Source organism: Gorilla gorilla, chromosome 15, assembly GCF_029281585.2.
Source record: "Gorilla gorilla gorilla isolate KB3781 chromosome 15, NHGRI_mGorGor1-v2.1_pri, whole genome shotgun sequence".
Lineage (NCBI taxonomy): Eukaryota > Metazoa > Chordata > Mammalia > Primates > Hominidae > Gorilla > Gorilla gorilla.
The window spans coordinates 33,504,107-33,522,926 of NC_073239.2; the positions used below are offsets into that span (position 1 = coordinate 33,504,107).

The following is an 18,820-nucleotide window of genomic DNA, read 5'->3' on the forward strand; positions in this document are numbered from 1 at the left end:
CATCTTCTATTGAATCTTGTCCACATCTTAAAGTGGAGGACAGAGAAAGGTATTTTATGTTTCAAAATTACTTATAATCTCTGAGAGAGAGAGCTCTGCATTCCCGGGGCCCCTGCCAACATTCCCCACTGGATTTGGCCCTTTCCAAGCCTGAGGCTATATTTGGTTTCCATGGGACCCATGGCACCATGAGGCTCTGCCCAGCGTCACTGCCTCATGGAGAAAGTCAGGTGACAAACAGGGAAATTTCCCACAAGCCCTGAAGGCAGTGTGGGCAGCCCGGACTTCTACTCCAGGAAACATAATTAAGTTTCTGCTATATAATATGCCTGATTATTTTAAACAGTTGGGTTAAGTTCTTTAACAGTTTATATATTGTTTTCAGGCATTTAGACTTAAGGAAATCACTGCGCTATCTTGTCAAAAATTTGAGTCCCTCCTAAGCTGGCCTCAATTCTTTCTCCTGGTCACCCTAATCTCCTTATTTCCTGTCCCAATGCTAAACTGCAGATGAATAAGTAACATATGATCAGTTACTCTCTATCTCATTGAAATTTTAGCCAGTCAGCAGATGATTCCAAGGGCCCACAGTCTGCAGCACACTGTGCTGGGGGGGCTGGGAAGGCAGTTTAAACAGCTCTTTGCTTAAAAATTCCTGTCCTTGGGGAATCTTGAAAAGAGAGACGGCCAGGCATGGTGGCTTACGCCTGTAATCCCAGCACTTTGGGAGGCCAATGCAGGCAGATCACTTGAGGTCAGGAGTTCGAGACCAGCCTGGCCAACATGATGAAACCCTGTATCTACTAAAAATACAAAAAAAATTAGCCAGGCATGGTGGCACATGCCTGTAACTCTAGCTACTCAGGAGGCCGAAGCAGGAGAATCACTTGAACCTGGGAGGCGGAGGTTGCAGTGAGCTGAGATCGCACCACTGCACTCCAGCCTGGGCGACAGAGCGAGACTCCGTCTCTAAAAAACAAAAAAGAGACCAAACACACACCTCAGAAAGAGATAGGAGGATATCAACAAAGCAAGCAGCAAAACAAGCTTGAACTAATATAGCATTATGGAAACTTACGTTTGAGTGTTTGTTGTTCTGGATGCTTGTTTTTTTTTTTTTGTTTTTTTCTTTTTTCTTTTTTGGAGACAAGGTCTTGCTCTGTCATCCACACTGGAGTGCAGTGGCACAATCATAGCTCACTGCAGCCTCAAACTCCTGGGCTCAAGTGATCCTCCCTCCTTAGCCTCTCAAATAGGTGAGCCTATAGGCATGCACCACCACACCCAGCTAACTTTTTAAATTAGTGGTGGAGATGGGGGTCTCACTATGTTGCCCAGGCTGGTCTCAAACTTCTGGCCTCAAGCATTCCTTCTGCCTTGACCTCCCAGATTGTTTGGATTACAGGCCTGAGCCACTGTGCCCAACCCTGGATGCTTCTTCATGAAAATGTAGAAACTTAGAGAAAGTGGTCAGGAGATTACCAATGACTCCAATCCTGTATTTCCAAAGCCCAATTTACCGTGTCCTTTCCTTTTAAATAACTTTGCCTTTTACAAAAGGAGCATTCAGAACGGCACTTAAACCCTCATTTGGACTCGTAGTTTCGGGGGTCGCGGAAGCCCTGGACCTGAAATTCCCTGCTCCCTTTATCCCAATTTATCCAATATGTTGGGTTCACTGGAGACAAGACAGAGTTGGTGTCATTGCCACAGGGAGGGGTGAGAGGTGGGCCAGGGCAGGCCAGGGGCTGCTGGGTCCCTGACTTGTCTCACCGAGCAGCCTCCTGTTGCTTGTGTCCACAGGAGAATACTTCTGGCTGGAGCCAAAGAATGCATTTGAGAATTTCCAGGAACCTGACATCGGCCTCGTCGCACTGGCTTTCCTTCAGGGCTCCTTTGCCTATGGAGGCTGGAACTTTCTGAATTACGTGACTGAGGAACTTGTTGATCCCTACAAGTGAGTTGAAAGAGCCTGGCTATTCCCTCTCCCTTGAAGGGCCACAGCACCTGCTGCTGGAAAGAGGGAGCAGGTGTCCATTGCCCACCTCGCCTTCCTCAGCCCCATTCTAACTGTGATTTGATCTATCCCGAAGTCGTAGTTCATTTCCCAGGCACTTAAACCATTTGCCGTTCACCCCACCAGGAGGAGGAAAGGATCCAGTGACTTTCCCAGAGCAGATTAGAAGCTGAAAACTGTCCTGCAGTAACGCTACTGCCTTAGAGAATGAATTGTGCCCTGAGAGGCTTCTGGGAATCTTGCTTGTTTCAGGACAGGCCAGTCTTGGTGTCTTGAGGCAGGGGGAAAAGGTGCATTGTGGAGATTCAGGTCAAGATCAACAGGTGTGGAGCATATTTCCAACCTGAGTTGTTTTATTGCCTTCATTTTTTTCACTTATTTTTTCTTTTGTTTTGTTTTGTTTTTAGACAGGGTCTCACCCTGTCACCCAGGTTGGAGTCCAGCAGTGCAGTCATAGCTCACTGCAGCCTCAATCTTCTGGGCTCAAGCAACCCTTCCACCTCAGCCTCCTAAGTAGCTGGGACTATAGGCACATGCCACCGTGCCCAGTTAATATTTTAATTTGTAAAGAAGAGGCCTTGCTATGTTGCCAGGGCTGGCCTCGAACTCCTGGGCTCAAACAATCCTTCCTCCTTGGCCTCACAAAGGGCTGGGATAATAGGTGTGAACCACCACGCTCAGCCTCATTTCCTTTAAATTATCCTGCCCATATTGAGACAAAGCCCACCTCCCAGGGAAAGGAAGCCTCACAGAAGGCTGTAAGGCTACACGCATGCAGAAAGACAGAAGACACCCCCTGGACTCCATGGCAAGGCAGGTGTCCCGGGTGCCAGCCCTTCCCCTCACCTCCTCTCCCTCTACAGGAACCTTCCCAGAGCCATCTTCATCTCCATCCCACTGGTCACATTTGTGTATGTCTTTGCCAATGTCGCTTATGTCACTGCAATGTCCCCCCAGGAGCTGCTGGCATCCAACGCCGTCGCTGTGGTAAGAAATGAAAGTCCCAGTCTCTCATACCAGGAATGCAGACATAGACTTGCCTGCTGTAGCCCCACTCACTTTTCCCTGATCCATGGCCTTGTGGAAGTGGAAGTCACCCCCAAGTTCTCAGGGCAGAAACCACATATGTCATTGGCTGGGGTATCTTTAAGTGCCCAGGAGCAAACAGGTGGTTGGGTTGTACCTAGAACAGCTACAATGGCAGAACCGAGTCATTGCCACAGAGACCGCGTGGCCTGAGAAGCTATAAGACATTTACTGTCTGGCCCTTTACAGAAAAAGTTTGCCAACTCCTAATCTCGGGCACTTAAAGCTCTAAATGTGAGAGTGGTATGAAGCAGACAGGCCCCTCCTCAGAAAGACATAATCTTGCACAAGACATGCCTTTTCTCTCTGCCTTCACCTCCAGAAGCAGAAGTCAGGTGTGCTCTTTGGGGAAAGAGACCATGCTGGTGCAAGGGGTTGGGATCCTTGACATCTAAGAAGGACCTGGGAGGCACCTTGCTCCCTCACCTGGCATCAGGCTGGGCCACCACCCAGCCTGCCAGTCTCTTCACTGGCCTTATCTCAAAAGACTGTAAAGAAAGAGGTCCTCCCATCTCCTGGGGCAGCCTGTTCTTATGACCAACAGCCTTCTATTCTGAACAATCTCTCCTTGGTAATGTGCTGTAAACCTGGCTCAGGGAATATAGAAAAGGCTGGTCTCCTGCATTGTATAGTCCTTAAATACATGAAGATTCATCTATAGCTTCACAGCCTTTTCTTTCTCAGACTAAGGAGGGGCTCATTCCTATTATTTTACCCCCAACTCATCTGTTTTGATGAATTGAGAAATTCTCACCCTGTGATTCTGGATTAATCCCTATTTTGCAGTTGGGAGACAGAGGCTCAAAAATCATAAACTTTGCTCAAGGTCTCACAGCTCCTAGCTGGAGGGCAAGGATTTGAGCCTGGATCTGCCTGACAGATCTGCCTGACAAGCCTGTACCCTTCCCTGTGCTGGAGAAATCATATAATGTATGTAAGGCCTGGATCACACCACCTGGCTTCCAATGCTGGCCCCTCCACTCGCTGGGTGTGTAATCTTAGGCAAGCTACTTAATCACTATGTGACTCAGTTCCTCACCCATAAAACAAGATTAGTAAGTGTTAGTTCATTATTATTATTACCAGTGTGTACTACCTCCTTCAGTTAATTAGCCTAAAACATGCATTAACCCCCCTGTGTAGGGGTCCACCCTTGAGAGGGTGGGGGCAATTAAGAAACTTGGCGAGAGAGAATTAGCAAGGGTGGAGATAGGAGAAATGGTTTCCCAGAGTGAAGTGGGAGCTAAGGGGTCGGGGAGTGGTAACCTCTCCTTTGCTTATCTCCTTGTTTCCTCTCCCAGACTTTTGGAGAGAAGCTCCTAGGAGTCATGGCCTGGATCATGCCCATTTCTGTTGCCCTGTCCACATTTGGAGGAGTTAATGGGTCTCTCTTCACCTCCTCTCGGTGAGTGCTGCCTGGGCCCTTCCCCGGCCAGGGGCCACTCTGCTGTGCACTTTGCTGTTTGTATATGGTGGGCTTGTCTCTGTCAGCAGGGGTCTGTGTGGGCATCTGGATGTTGGGCTTGCAGAGGGGTGAGTGCTCACATGAGGGCGTGTGTGTCAGTGTGGATGCTGAGGAGTGTGTGCTGCTCACGTGGTCACCTGTGATGTGTGTGGCATATGGGTCCTAGGTGCTTCACATGTAGTGGCCTGTCTCATTTCAAAAGAAGCAGAAGACAGGAGGCCGCCAGCCTGCCTGACGCAGCCCCCAGTCAGTGGCTGTGGTTGGCAGCAAGACAGTATCTTGGCTGCAGTCCTAGAGCCCCTATTTCCACTTACCTGGAAACAGGCTGCTGCTGGCTAGAAAAGAACCCCATTTGGAAACAGACCAAGAGGGAGACTTGTGCCTGGGGCCTCTGGGTCTGGCCTCCCATGAATGTTCTGGAACTAGCCTGCAGGTGGGATGGCTTCACCCTGATTGCCCCAAGAATGCAGAGCTCCTCCCTGCTCAACAGAGAGGCGGCTGTAGAGGCCTTTTTGAGGCCACCCATGAGACTTAGGTGGAGAATGTGAAGTGAGAGGGTGGGGAAAAGTGGAAAGCAAACATTTGTCCAAAGAAAGAGCCTTTTATCCATGACCCCCACCCCAGAGCACTCTCAGAAGCCAGAAGTGCGAGCGGGTCCACGAGTCCCAGGTCCTGCCTCCATGCATCCAGGGACCCAGCCCTTTCTTTTGCTGTCTTCAGAAGGGGCTGTTGAGGCTAGCAGATGTTGAATGACTTCCATTTGTGTGGTTCAAGGGATCCTCCCAGCTTCTTAGAAAGCACCCCCTGCCCTCAGGGTACAGTCCTGCTCCAAAGATGACTCCCTGAGTTCAGCTGCTTCCAAAGCCGTCACATCAGGAAGAGTTCCTGTGAAATAACAAGGGAGTGCAATGTTTTTAGGACCCAGGGCTGGAAAGAGGTGGTGTGGGTGTCCCCTGTACCCCGGGACCCTATGACGCTCACCCACAGCAACCTCATGTGCATGTTACACAGGAGCAGTGGCCACACGGAGGCCCCCGCCGAGGCCAAGCGGTGGAGGAACAGTGACCCGTGAGGCTCCCTGAGATCTATTGGAGGAGAGTGACTGGCTACAGTCGCTTTAGACTGGGGTTTGTCCCTCAGGCAGGCCTAGCAGCGGTCTGCGTGCATGTGGTCTAGTCGTGTGTGCATGCAGGAAACGGTGGCGCATGGTGTGCTCCACCTCCGATTCAGAGGCCAGACCTCACCCACCCAGGCCTCCCCTGCTCATCTTTCCAGTTCCTTCTTCCTTCCTTCTCCTTCCCTCCTTCTTTATCTCTCTGTCACTCCTTTGTGTTCTCGGGTAGGGAGAGGATGATCCTTCCTGAAGAGTCAGAGTGTGTGGATGTGTGTTATGCTTACTGTCATTGTCTCCTCCGTTGTCGGCTAGCTGGGCAAGGACTGTCTCTTGTGAACTTGACACTTGCAAATGCTGTTGGATCTGGACAATTACACTTGGTCTTGTCTGCATGTGGAGGGGGGACGTGAATGCAGGACCCTGGCTATGTGCACGATGAGCCCCACAGAGCACCTGGTGCATGAGACTGCCCTGTAGAGGGGCGGTAGCATGGGAGAGGGGACAGGGATGTGTATGGCTGCATGAAACTAGTGACACTGGCCTAGGGAGTTCATGATGGTTACTGCTTATAGGTACTTGGGGATACAGTCAGCTCCCACACTTCTGATCAGCTGCTGCTGTTCGCTTCAGTCTACTCCATACACAAATTACAAAGTAAATGACAATTCTCCTCTGAACTCCCAGTGTGCTGAATATGTGCCTTTTTGTTCCTATCAAGCTGTACCCTGCCTGTCATCCCTTAGGTGGGCCTTTCCCCGGAAAAAAGAAAAAAGTGGTCCAATTTGCACTGACATGTAAATTACTGTTGACAGCTTCTAATATTCACTTTTCTCTTAGGAGAGTAAAAGGGAAAGAGGGCTGATTTTTATGTTCAAGTTTCATATTCATATGTATATAATAGATGTACATATTTTCAAGCTACAGATGATGTTTCAATACATGGATATAATGTGTAAAAATCAAATCAGAGTAATTGAGATATCCCATCTCCTTCAATATTGTCTTTTCTTTATGCTAGGAACATTCAAACTATTCTCTTAAAATTTTTCTTTTTTTTTTTTTAAGGCAGAGTCTCGCTCTGTCGCCCAGGCTGGAGTGCAGTGGCGCAATCTTGGCTCACGGCACACTCTGCCTCCCGGGTTCACGCCATTCTCCTGCCTCAGCTTCCCGAGTAGCTGGGACTACAGACGCCTGCCACCACGCCCGGCTAATTTGTTGTATTTTTAGTAGAGACGGGGTTTCACCATGTTAGCCAGGATGGTCTTGATCTCCTGACCTCGTGATCCGCCTGCCTCAGCCTCCCAAAGTGCTGGGATTACAGGCGTGAGCCACCGGGCCTGGCCTAAAACTTTTCATTTTAAAAATAACTTTTATGTCCAGGTGCGGTGGCTCACACCTATAATCCCAGCACTTTGGGAGGCTGAGGCAGGTGGATCACAAGGTCAGGAGTTTGAGACCAGCCTAGCCAATATAATGAAACCCCACCTCTACTAAAAAAAATACAAAAATTAGCCGAGCATGGTGGCAGGTGCCTGTACTCCCAGCTATCCAGGAGGCTGAGGCAGAAGAATCACTTGAACCCAGGAGGCGGAGGTTGCAGTGAGCCGAGATCGTGCCACTGCACTCCAGCCTGGGCAATACAGCAAGACTCTGTCTCAAAAAAAATAAAAAATATTAAAAAAAAAAACTTTTAGGGCTGGGCATGGTGGCTCACGCCCGTAATCCCAGTACTTTGGGAAGGCAAGGTGGAAGGATTGCTTGAGCCCAGTAGTTCGAGACCAGCCTGGGCAACAAGGCAAGACCTTGTCACTACAAAAAATTAGCAAAGAAAAATAAGTAAAAAATAAAATTGATTTAAACATCAATATCCTAGTTGTGATATTATAATATAATTGTGTAGCATGTTACCAATGGAGGAAACTGGGCAAAAGATACATAGGATCTCTCCTTATTATTTCTTACAACTGTACTTGGTTGTAAGATTCACTGAATGCAAATCTACAATTATCTCAAAATAAAAAGTTTCATTTTTTAAGTTAACTGAGCACGGTGGTATGTATATGTAGTCCCAGCTACTCAGGAGGCTGAGACTAGAGGATCACTGGAGCTCAGGAATTGGAGGCTGCAGTGAGCTATAATCACGCCACTCTACTCCAGCCTGGGTGACAGAGCAAGACCCCATCTCTAAAAATTGGAAAAATAAAAAGTTTAATTTTTTTAAGTTAAAAAATCTTTATTCTGATTATAAATATTCCATCTATTTTAGAATTTTATTCATTTTTTCCTTTTCCTTATCTTTTCTTTTTTTTTTTTTTTTTGGAGACAGGGCCTCACTTTGTCACCCAGGCTGGAGTGCAGTGGTGCAAATACAGCTCACTGCAGCCTCAACCTCCCAGGCTCAAGTGATCCTCCCACCTCAGCCCCCTCAGTAGCTGGAACTACAGGCACGCTCTACCATGCCTGGCTAATTTTTGTATTTTTTGTAGAGACAGGGTTTCACCATGTTGCCCAGGCTGCATTTTGCGATTTTTAAAATTTTTTCTCTAATGTATAAGGAAGAAAATTAAAATTAACCATAATTTCACCACCCAGAGACAATCAGTTAGCATTTTAATAAATAGGCCCATAAATAATCTTAAAATTAATTGGCATTTGGGTGTGGTGGTGCACACCTGTAGTCCCAGCTACTTGGAAGACTGAGACAGGAGGATCATTTGAGTTTGGGAGGTCAAGGCTACAGTGAGCCGTCATCGTGCTACTGCACTCCAGCCTGGGCAACAGAGCAAGACCATGTCTCAAAAAATATATATATTCTTTGCATTATAGTTTTCAGTCCTGTTTTCTCATTTGATGTTATATTTTGAGCATATTCTCATGTAATCAAATTTTTTCAAAAACATTATGACTACATAATGTTCCCCTTTTTTTTTTTCTTTGAGACAGAGTTTCACTCTGTCATCCAGGTTGGAGTGCAAGGGCATGATCTCTGCTCACTGCAACCTCCACCTTCCGGGTTCAGGCAATTCTGCCTCAACCTTCCAAGTAGCTGGGATTACAGGCACGTGCCACCACATCTGGCTAATTTTTGTATTTTTAGTAGAGACGAGGTTTCTCCATGTTGGCCAGGCTGGTCTCAAACTCCTGACCTCAGGTGATTCACCCACCTCAGCCTCCCAAAGAGCTGGGATTACAGGCATGAGCCACTGTGCCTAGCCCATAACGTTTCATCTTATGCCAAATTTATTTTATCGACCTCCTACTTTTAGGCACTTACGATATTTCCAATCTTTTCTTCCTTTTTTTTTTTTTGAGACAGGTTCTTGCTCTGTTGCCTAGGGTGGAGTGCAATGGCACAATCACAGCTCACTGCAGCCTCAGCCTCCCAGGCTCATGTGATCCTGTCACCTCAGCCTCCCGAGTAATTAGAACAACAGGCACATGCCACCATGCCTGGCTAATTTTATTTTTATTTTTATTTTTTGTAGAGACAAGGGTCCATTATTTTGCCCAGACTGGCCTCAAACTTCCGGGCTCAAATGATTCTCCCGCCTCAGCCTGCCAAAGTGCTGGGATTGCAGGTGTTACCCACCGTGCCCAGACAGGATATAATTTTTTTTAACTCAATCCCACAAGACAGGATATAAATTTTTAAGTACAATTTACATACAATAAAATATGCAGGCTGGGCATGGTGGCTCATGCCTGTCATCCCAACGCTTTGGGAGCCCGAGGTGGGAGGATCATTAGAGCCCAGTTCGAGACCAGCCTGGGCAGCATGGCAAGACCCTGCCTCAATTTTTTTTTTAAAAAGCAGATCATAGGCTGGGCATGGTGGCTCACGCCTGTAATCCCAGTACTTTGGGAGGCCAAGGCAGGCGGATCACCTGAGGTCGGAGTTTGAGACCAGCCTGACCAACATGGAGAAACCCCGTCTCCACCAAAAATACAAAAATTAGCTGGGTGTGGTGGCGCATGCCTGTAATCCCAGCTACTCGGGAGGCTGAGGCAGAAGAATCGCTTGAACCTGGGAGGCGGAGGTTGCGGTGAACCAAGATCGTGCTATTGCACTCCAGCCTGGGCAACAAGAGTGAAACTCCGTCTCAAAAAAAAAAAAAAGCAGATCATAAATGTTCATTTTGATGAGTTTTGTGGGGGTTTTTTTGTTTGTGTTTGTTCATTTTTGGTTTTTATTGTTGTTTTTTAGAGGCAGAGTCTCACTATGTTGCCTAGGCTGGCTTTGAACTTCTGGGCTAAAGCAGTCTTCCTGCTTCAGCCTCCCAAGTAGCTAGAAATATAGGTGTGTGCCACTGTGCCTGGCTTCCATTTGATGAATTTTTGACAGTTGTCAAAATTCAACCACTACCCAAAACAAGATAGAGAACATTTCCACCACCAATTCCCTACTCCCACAAAGACAACTAACTACTCTCTGACTAGGACAAGAGTGTTTTTAGGCCAGGCGCGGTGGCTCACGCCTGTAGTCCCAGCACTTTGGGAGGCCGAGGCAAGTGGATCACGAGGTCAGCAGTTCAAGACCAGCCTGGCCAAGATGGTGAAACCCCATCTCTACTAAAAATACAAAAATTAGCTGGACATGGTGGCACACACCTGTAATCTCACCTTCTCGGGAGGCTGAGGCAGAGAATTGCTTAAACTTGGGAGGCGGAGGTTGCAGTGAGCTGAGATTGCAGCACTGCACTCCAGCCTGGGCGACAGAGTGAGACTCCATCTCAAAAAAAAAAAAAAAAAAAAAAAATAGAGTGTTTTTAAAGCTTTCCATATGAAGTTCAGTCCCAGTGTATCAGGGAATCTCTGCATCCTTTGAGGATGTGAGGAATGCTTTTAAAGAGATAAAGATTTTAGGCAACAGACAGAGGCTGCTCCTGCAGCCTTCCAGGCATTGGAAGCACCCCACTGAGTGACAGTACAATTATCAGTAACCCTGAGCCACCCATACCACATTCAGGGTCTAACATACCCAGGGTTCATCCACTTTTCCCCTGGCTGCCTCTGGTTTGCTTGCACCTGCATTTGTGAACACAGGTTCTGTGACTGGTGGGGTGGAAAGTATGCATGTGAAGGCCTGGTTGGAGTGGGGATGCCCCTGTGTGGGCAGAAGGTAGGCATGGATGAAGGAGCTGGGGCTTGGTGGTCCCTGGGTTATCCCAGGCTGACCTGCTTTTCTCCCTGACAGGCTGTTCTTCGCTGGAGCCCGAGAGGGCCACCTTCCCAGTGTGTTGGCCATGATCCACGTGAAGCGCTGCACCCCAATCCCAGCCCTGCTCTTCACAGTAAGGGCCCTTCCTGCTGTAACTCTCCACACGCCTCCCTCTCTTTGTGCCTAGTCTAAGCTGGGAGTTCATGCTTTTCACACACACCCCTGTTACCCTTGCAGTCTGCTGCTAGGTCTCACTGGATCTTAGAGGATCTGGCAAATGATACTCATCATCTTTGTTAATATCAAGAGATATAGCAAGGAAAGATCCTGAGTCTTGAAATACCTAAGGCTCTCAGGCTGACTTATTTCCGTTCTCCCATCCTTTTGGGTCAGACTGAACTGACTGTCTCAGGATTCTACAGCCTCAAAAAAAATATATCTCCCTTGGCTCTCCTCGCACCTGTTACCACAGGGTTGCAGCACTGGCCTCTGCTCCTGGCTGGTTGGTCCCTGCAAACACCCACTCCCCCCATCAAGCTTCAGGGCAGCCTGCCAGTCTCTTGGGAAACATCATTGAAATGAAGTTAGTGTTAACAGTACACCAAATAAGAAAAATAATAGAGGAAGACTGATAAACTGGAAACTGTGCAAAGGAAACTTGGGACAGGAAAGAGATGGGAGTAAAATATCCCCAGAGTAGAATCATTTTGAGAGAGCTATAGGAAGGAACAAAGACTTGTCCCCATTGAGTCTTTTGAGTTATTTTTATTTTCCTTCTGGATCCTGAATAAAACACTAAAAATGACTTTGGTCCACTGGTGAAGCAGTTAGAAATCAGAATAACAGAGCTCTTGGGAGCCAAGAGCATTTTACAGCATTGCTGTACAATTTCAGAATGTTCAGATGCAGGATGAAGGTCACCTTGACTGGTTGGTTGTCGAAGGTGGCTGGAGAAGACAGTACCCCCAGTGGGCCACACACATTTTTTTGTTTTGTTTTGTTTTGTTTTTTCCAGTTAGAGCTATTGGTGCAGTAGTGTGACTAAAAGGCAGATGTAGCAAGAACCATTAAAATCTTCTTGATTATTTTAACCATCGGATCTCACAAGAGAACAGAACCTTTTGTTGACCTTCACAAGTTATCAGAGGGGAGGAGCATGGTTCCAAGAGAGCCACAGAGACGATTTTGAAGTTGGAAAGTAGACTCTGTCAAGAAAACCTCATAGGGATGTTATGAGGGTTAAGTGAGTTAATCTTTGTCAAATGCTAAACATAGAGACCTGGCACACAGTAAGTGCTATGTAACCAGTTTTGAAATTAATAGAGAAAAGGAAGGAAGAAAAATAGATGACTCAGCCAGGAGAAAAGGATGAGGGCAGGAATAAAGCCTTAATCTGTTGTTAACAATCTTCCCTAAGGGATTAAAAAAAAATGAATTTAGCTTGAGCTATAACCAACAGAGGCATACAAATGAGACCGGGGCTGACACAGAGCCAGGTAATACCAGTGTGGCCAGTCTAGCTGCTTATGTCCAGTATCCATTCTAATTGGTTAGTGCCCGTGCCATAGGAGTGGTTAAATATTTTGATCATCACCCCTGTAATAAGAAAGGACTTCCTAGCAATAAAGATGTTGTAACATCTTGGGTTACTAGGGGAGGTTCTAAAGTCTCCATTTCGAGACATCCATTATACAATGGCATCATCTGCCTGGAGGCTGGGGGACAACCCCTAATCTATAATACCTGTCTCTGAATATCTTTCGGATCACTGATGAGCTCCTCCCACTTTCCCAGTGCATCTCCACCCTGCTGATGCTGGTCACCAGCGACATGTACACACTCATCAACTACGTGGGCTTCATCAACTACCTCTTCTATGGGGTCACGGTTGCTGGACAGATAGTCCTTCGCTGGAAGAAGCCTGATATCCCCCGCCCCATCAAGGTGAGAGAACCTCCCTTTGGGTCCCCTCCCCCTCCTCTATGGTTCTAGCTGCAGTTCAGATTTTTAAATCACCTCTGTTCTTAGCTGCTGACCACACATCATCATCTCTGATGGTAGCAGACCCTTTGGAAAGCAAGGGCCATTTGTGAATGGGACCACTATTTCCATTCTCCACTGGGGATGAGATCGGAGCAGACTGCAGCTGGGGAATAAGTCAGATCAAATGTGACTTTCATCATGACGTTCCTTTGTTTCCTACCAGTCTAAGCTTTAAACCCCAGCTGACTTTTCAAGGTTCTCTTATCTCCCCAACACTTCCTCCTTGTCCCTCCAGATAGCTGGGTTCACTATGTGCTATGTCTCCATCCCAGAATGACTTTCCTCCTCCCATCTGCCCATCTACATTTTAACCATTTTCCAAATGCGCCTCAAGTACCTCCTCTTTCTTGAAGTTTTCCAGTCTACTGCAACCTTCCATGATCCTCCCTTTATAAACTCCCACAGTCCTACACATATAGGGTGCTCAATGAACCTAATATTGCTACAAGATATAACTCTGTGATAGGAATTAAAAGGATTGCTCAGAACAGGACATGCTAGAGCATTATGAGTTCTCCTACAAATTAGAAGAATAGAGTGTACTCCAGAGCTATTTGAACAATCCTATTCTAGAAACAGTGACGAAATGCTTCTAGAAGATCCTTCCAGCTGAAAAATCAAAGGCTCTCCAAATCTCTCAGTTCCTCACTGGCATTTCCACTGCCATTTTCTACTCTCACACTTAGAAAATCTGCTAGAGGGAAGAGGAGGTAGAATAACCCCATGTCCCCACCACACACATCCCTTCTGAGTGAGGAAGACAAGGAAGAGAAAGGCAGCCGAATCAGGACTGCCCCTGGAGCCCTGAAGAGGATACTCTCAGGAACTCCCCACATGTGGCCCATAAGGAGCTGACATTTGCCATATTGTGCCCACATAAGGGCCCTGCATAGAAGTGGGCAAGGACCAGGGAGCCTGAGTGACTCAAATCGTCTCCTGCCTGCACCTTGTGCATTGCCACACCTCCCCTCCACCCTAGGACCTCAGCAGACACACCCATGTGCCAGCAAGCTTCTCCATCCCTATGGGCTTCTCTGGCTGCCACGGGCACATGGCATGCATGATGAGGCCTTGTCTAATCACACCCAAGAGCGAGGACATGGGCAAGGAGGATTGTTTCCTCCCTAACTCCTCCCCATCCTCTTCCTGTCTGACCGACCATGTTCATCAACATTTGTTTATATAGCCCCTGCCCTACCAGGGGTGAGTGTGGGACCACAGAGCTGAGGGAAGCCCAGCCTTTGCCCTTGAGGATGTGTCTCTGTGGGTGAAGAAGAGAGAGGATTCCCCAGTCCCTAGTCATGGGGGCCACGGGGCCTACACAGTTCATATGCCTCATGCCTCTGCTCCACAGATCAACCTGCTGTTCCCCATCATCTACTTGCTGTTCTGGGCCTTCCTGCTGGTCTTCAGCCTGTGGTCAGAGCCGGTGGTGTGTGGCATTGGCCTGGCCATCATGCTGACAGGAGTGCCTGTCTATTTCCTGGGTGTTTACTGGCAACACAAGCCCAAGTGTTTCAGTGACTTCATTGGTGAGTTGTCGGAGGCTCTGGCTGGCTTCAGGGCCTCCTGGGCTGGAATGCAGTGGTCAGTGATGGGGTCGGGGAGCCACCAGGGCCAGGAGACCTAGGCTCGCCTTCTCCTCAGTCCACAGAGCCCTGGAAGAGTCCAGAGCAGGGGAAGCAGATGCCTTTTCCCAGAGACCTCTGAGGGTGGAGAACAGCTAGCATTTCCACGCAGACCTTAGACCCGCAAGAATAGGCAACCTGGGCTGGGCACAGTGGCTCACGCCTGTGATCCCAGCACTTTGGGAGGCTGAGACAGAGGATCACTTGAGCCCAGGAGTTTGAGACCAGTCTGGTCGACATAGCAAGACTCCATCTCTATTATTAAAAATTTTTAAATAAAATAGGCAACCTGTCAGCCATTCTGTGAGAGCTGCCCCAGGCTGGGTGGAGACCAGAGGAGACCCTGGACTTAGGGGTCAGTGGGCACAGGGAAGGTGGGAAGGCTGGGGCCTTCATAAGCAAAGAGTAGCCGGCGGGAGATGCAGGAGGCAGACCAGGTGGCGAGGATTCTCTTTCAAGGCACTGACTGCTCTAAAGAGGCAGAACCTGGAGTAGGAGAGCCGGGAAGGGCCGGGGCCACTTGGCCAGGTTAGTGGGATACTCAGCATTGGCCTGGTTTCTGTGTGATCTCTTCCTACAGAGCTGCTAACCCTGGTGAGCCAGAAGATGTGTGTGGTCGTGTACCCCGAGGTGGAGCGGGGCTCAGGGACAGAGGAGGCTAATGAGGACATGGAGGAGCAGCAGCAGCCCATGTACCAACCCACTCCCACCAAGGACAAGGACGTGGCGGGGCAGCCCCAGCCCTGAGGACCACCATTCCCTGGCTACTCTCTCCTTCCTCCCCCTTTTATCCTACCTCCCTGCCTTGGTCCCCCCAACACATGCGAGTACACACACACCCCTCTCTCTCTGCTTTTGTCAGGCAGTGGTAGGACTTTGGTGTGGGTGGTGAGAAATTGTAAACAAAAACTGACATTCATACCCAAAGAACCAGCCTCTCACCCCAGGGTCCATGTCCCAGGCCCCACTCCAGTGCTGCCCACACTCCCAGCTGCTGGAGGAGAGGGGAGATGCCAAGGTGCCCTGCAGGTCCTCCCTCCGGGCCACACCCTCAGCTGCCTCTTCAGGAACCGGAGCTCATTACTGCCTTCCCTCCCAGGGAGGCCCCTTCAGAGAGGAGAGGCCACAGGGGCTGCGTTGTGGGGGAACAGGCTCAAGCAATTCTGTCCCCATCAAGGGGTCAGCTGGAGAGACCCAAGACCCTATCTGTTCACCAGGGACCCAAAATCCAAGGGGATGCTTCCCTCTGCCCCTCTTTCCTGCCCCTCCCCGTCATACCTGCACCCATCCCAGCCAGGGCTCCCTGTCCAGAATTCGGTTCTCCTCAGGACGCCAACTCCCAGAGCTAAGGACCAAGGAGAAGAACAGCCTCTCCACCCCCAAGCCAGGCGGTTGAGGAACATATTGAGAAAGGCTCAGATTGCAGAAACCCAGCCCTGCCCCTGCCTCCTGCATCCAGCCCCCAACATGGTGCCAAAGCTTCCAGAAGCCAAAAAGCTTCTGATTTTTAAGGTAGTGGCATCTCTCTCCTAATGACAAAGCCGCTCAGCAACTCCACCTGCCCGCCACAGGAAGGAGCAGTCCCCTGCTATCCCTGCAGCCACTCCCAGCACACCCGCACACAGCCAGCACCACCGCCCCCACCATGCACTTCTCCTCTCTGGGCCTTGGCTTGGGACCAGGCATGAAGGATCCCCAAGCCCTTCAGGCCTGAGATCAGAGCCAGATCAGCCTTAAGTCGCCTCCCATCCAAGAACTTGGCCTAAAAATACTCCCCTATTTCTAACCCTCAGGACGGATCTGATATTAAATGCCTTCCCTGGGAGGAAGGGCGCTTTCCCCCTCCCTAGAAGTGCCCATTCCATACCCTGGGAGACTGAGGAGAGCATTGGTTGAAGCCCAGTTCCTTTCCCATCCGTCCCCAACTCCAATAGCCCCCCACTCCTCACAGGTCTCAGTGTCATGCTGTCTTGGGGCAGGGGGAAAGGGCAGTGGCAGCAGGGCGCCCGCTCTGGAGATCCTCAATAAAGGCCCTCCTCTGTGGCTGGCGGCCTCTGACCTTTCCCTGGGCTTCAAAGGAAGGCTGTGGAGTTTGCTGTGGGCCCTGCAACCTTCCCAGCCACTCCTGCTGCACTAAGGACTTAGGATCCTTTTATCACAAATCGGGATTCTCTCCCCCACCCCGAATTCTGTCTGCTTAAACTGGAATACACAGGAGCCCTTCCCAGCCTGGATGGTGTCTCCCAGCTTCCCCGCCCAGCTTGCCCACCCCATAGTTGGTGAGATGCCAAGTTTGGTCTGAGTTGTGACCCCTTCAGAGTAGATGCCCGGCAGGCTGGGGTTGGCCCCTGGAGGGTCAGGGGACCATCTTCTTATTCCCTCTTTTCTCATTCCTCCAACTTCCCTCCTTCAATTATTTTTTTGTAAAGCTGATGCCTTACTTTTTGGATAAATATTTTTGAAGCTGGTATTTCTATTTCTTTTGGATTTTTTTAATGTAAGGTTGTTTTGGGGGGTGGAGTTAGAACCTTAATGATAATTTCTTTCGTTTGGTGTAGGTTTTAGAGATTTGTTTTGTGGAGAGGTTTTTTTCTTTTGATGTAATAAAATTTAAAATGGAAATGAAGTTGGTGGTGTCGGTAATTAAGTAACCTTTTGAGACAGAGTCACCAGGCATTTCCTCTTAGGAGATCTTGCCAGGTTCCTTCCAGAATGACATTCCTAAAAGCTCTCGCTCTCTATAACTTCTAGCTATCCTAGGGACTCAATGCCAGTGCATTCAAACCACTGACTCTCATTCTGAACCAAAAACATCAAAAGACAAAAGTACAACGAATTTACAGATCTCAATTGTTTACTGTAATTCTGGAATCAGGCAACACTTCATTCCATAAAATAGAATACATGTTCCAATGAGTTGAGCAGAAGAGGTTGGCTTTACAGACAGGGAAGGGCTGAAGAAAGCTGGTTAGTCACTTTTCGAAGTTGCTTTTCTTGGCTGGGCACAGTGGCTCACTCCTGTAATCCCAGCACTTCGGGAGGCCGAGGAGGGAGGATCTCTTGAGCCCAGGAGTTTGAGACCAGCCTGGGCAACATAGCAAGACCTCGTCTCTACAAAAGATAAAATTAGCTGGGCACGGTGGCATGTGCTTGTGGTCCCAGCTCCTTGGGAGGCCGAGGCCGAAAGGAGGATGGGTTGAGCCTGGGAGGTGGAGGCTGCAGTGAGCTATGCTTGTGCTACTGCCCTCCAGCCTGGGCGGAAGAGCAAGCCCCTGTCTCAAAAACAAAAACAAATTTACTTTTCTTGTAAGGTGGGGACGGGGAGACGGAACAATAGAAAAATAACTGATTAGTTCATATCAGGATCCTTCAGGCTGCCTTGTTTTGTGTAAAGATTAAAGCAGAGGGAACTTCATTATCATGTCCATTGAATATTGAAACTGGCCTGTTTTAATTGGCTGTTATGTCTCTCTCCTGATTTCTAGGAAGGTCAGATAACAACTTAGTTTAGATTTGGTGATGTGGAACTTTAGCATGGGTGATTCTATTTTGATTTTTAGCCTGGTCTGTGGGGCCTAGGGCAGGAGCTTAGTCCAAAACCATGGCCTTCTGTAATTTTTTATTTAACAACACTGTCTCACTCCTTCTTGGAGTCATGAAGTGTTATTAAGTTCCTGCTCTGTGCACCGTACTGAAAGCCTGCAGACTAACTGGGAAGATGTCAACATTGCCCAGGGTGGGACATGGGCAAGGGAGAGATGGCATCCAGCCAAGTTGAGGGAGGCAAAGGCCGATGTCCTCCCAAAGCCTGATCAGCAAAGGCTTCTCTCATCAGCACAGCCTGAGCCGAGTCTGTGGAGAGAGTCAGGGTCTGAGGAGCTTGATGGGAGGGCCTGGGAGGTAAGGCTAGGTTCACTCAGCTGGACAGAGCCATCTGAGAAGAAGAGTTAGCTCTAGGAGGAAGAGTAGGAGGACCACTGGACTAGGACAGGGGAAAAAGGAAAAAGTCGTTAAGGTATGTATAAGTACTTCCTGGCATTTTGGGCTAACTGCTAGAGGAAGTTGATGGGATTAGCCCCAGTCCTTGCTTTGTGTCCCTGTCTTTATGGGCTGCCCTCCTGGCTGCGTGTCCTGGGACAGTACCATTCCAGAGCCAGCACTGCTGGCAGATGTAGGGCAAGGGCGGGGGTAAGGGGGTGGTGGAGGGGCAGTGGTGTTAAGACATCACCCTTCACCATCTGGAACACTGTGAGGACACAGGCAGGCAAGATGCCGCCACTCCCAGTCCTGGCCTGACACCAACACTCCT

General features: G+C 48.8%; 1 protein-coding gene across 4 annotated transcripts in view; it reads left to right on the forward strand.

Moving 5' to 3' along the window:
- The window catches only part of SLC7A8 (solute carrier family 7 member 8), a 58,607-nt gene extending 41,474 nt beyond the window's left edge, over positions 1–17,133 (forward strand). For 3 of the 4 annotated variants that reach the window (XM_004054952.5, XM_055362365.2, XM_004054953.5), the window contains 7 exons: positions 1,804–1,957; positions 2,881–3,004; positions 4,405–4,508; positions 10,877–10,973; positions 12,635–12,784; positions 14,238–14,415; positions 15,092–17,133. In XM_004054952.5, the coding sequence (XP_004055000.1) occupies positions 1,804–1,957; positions 2,881–3,004; positions 4,405–4,508; positions 10,877–10,973; positions 12,635–12,784; positions 14,238–14,415; positions 15,092–15,258 (974 nt within the window). In that variant the 3' untranslated portion in view covers positions 15,259–17,133. The remainder of the gene's footprint in view (positions 1–1,803; positions 1,958–2,880; positions 3,005–4,404; positions 4,509–10,876; positions 10,974–12,634; positions 12,785–14,237; positions 14,416–15,091) is intronic. The other variant, XM_063697791.1, reaches the window with a different exon arrangement.
- Positions 17,134–18,820: the final 1,687 nt, after the last annotated feature.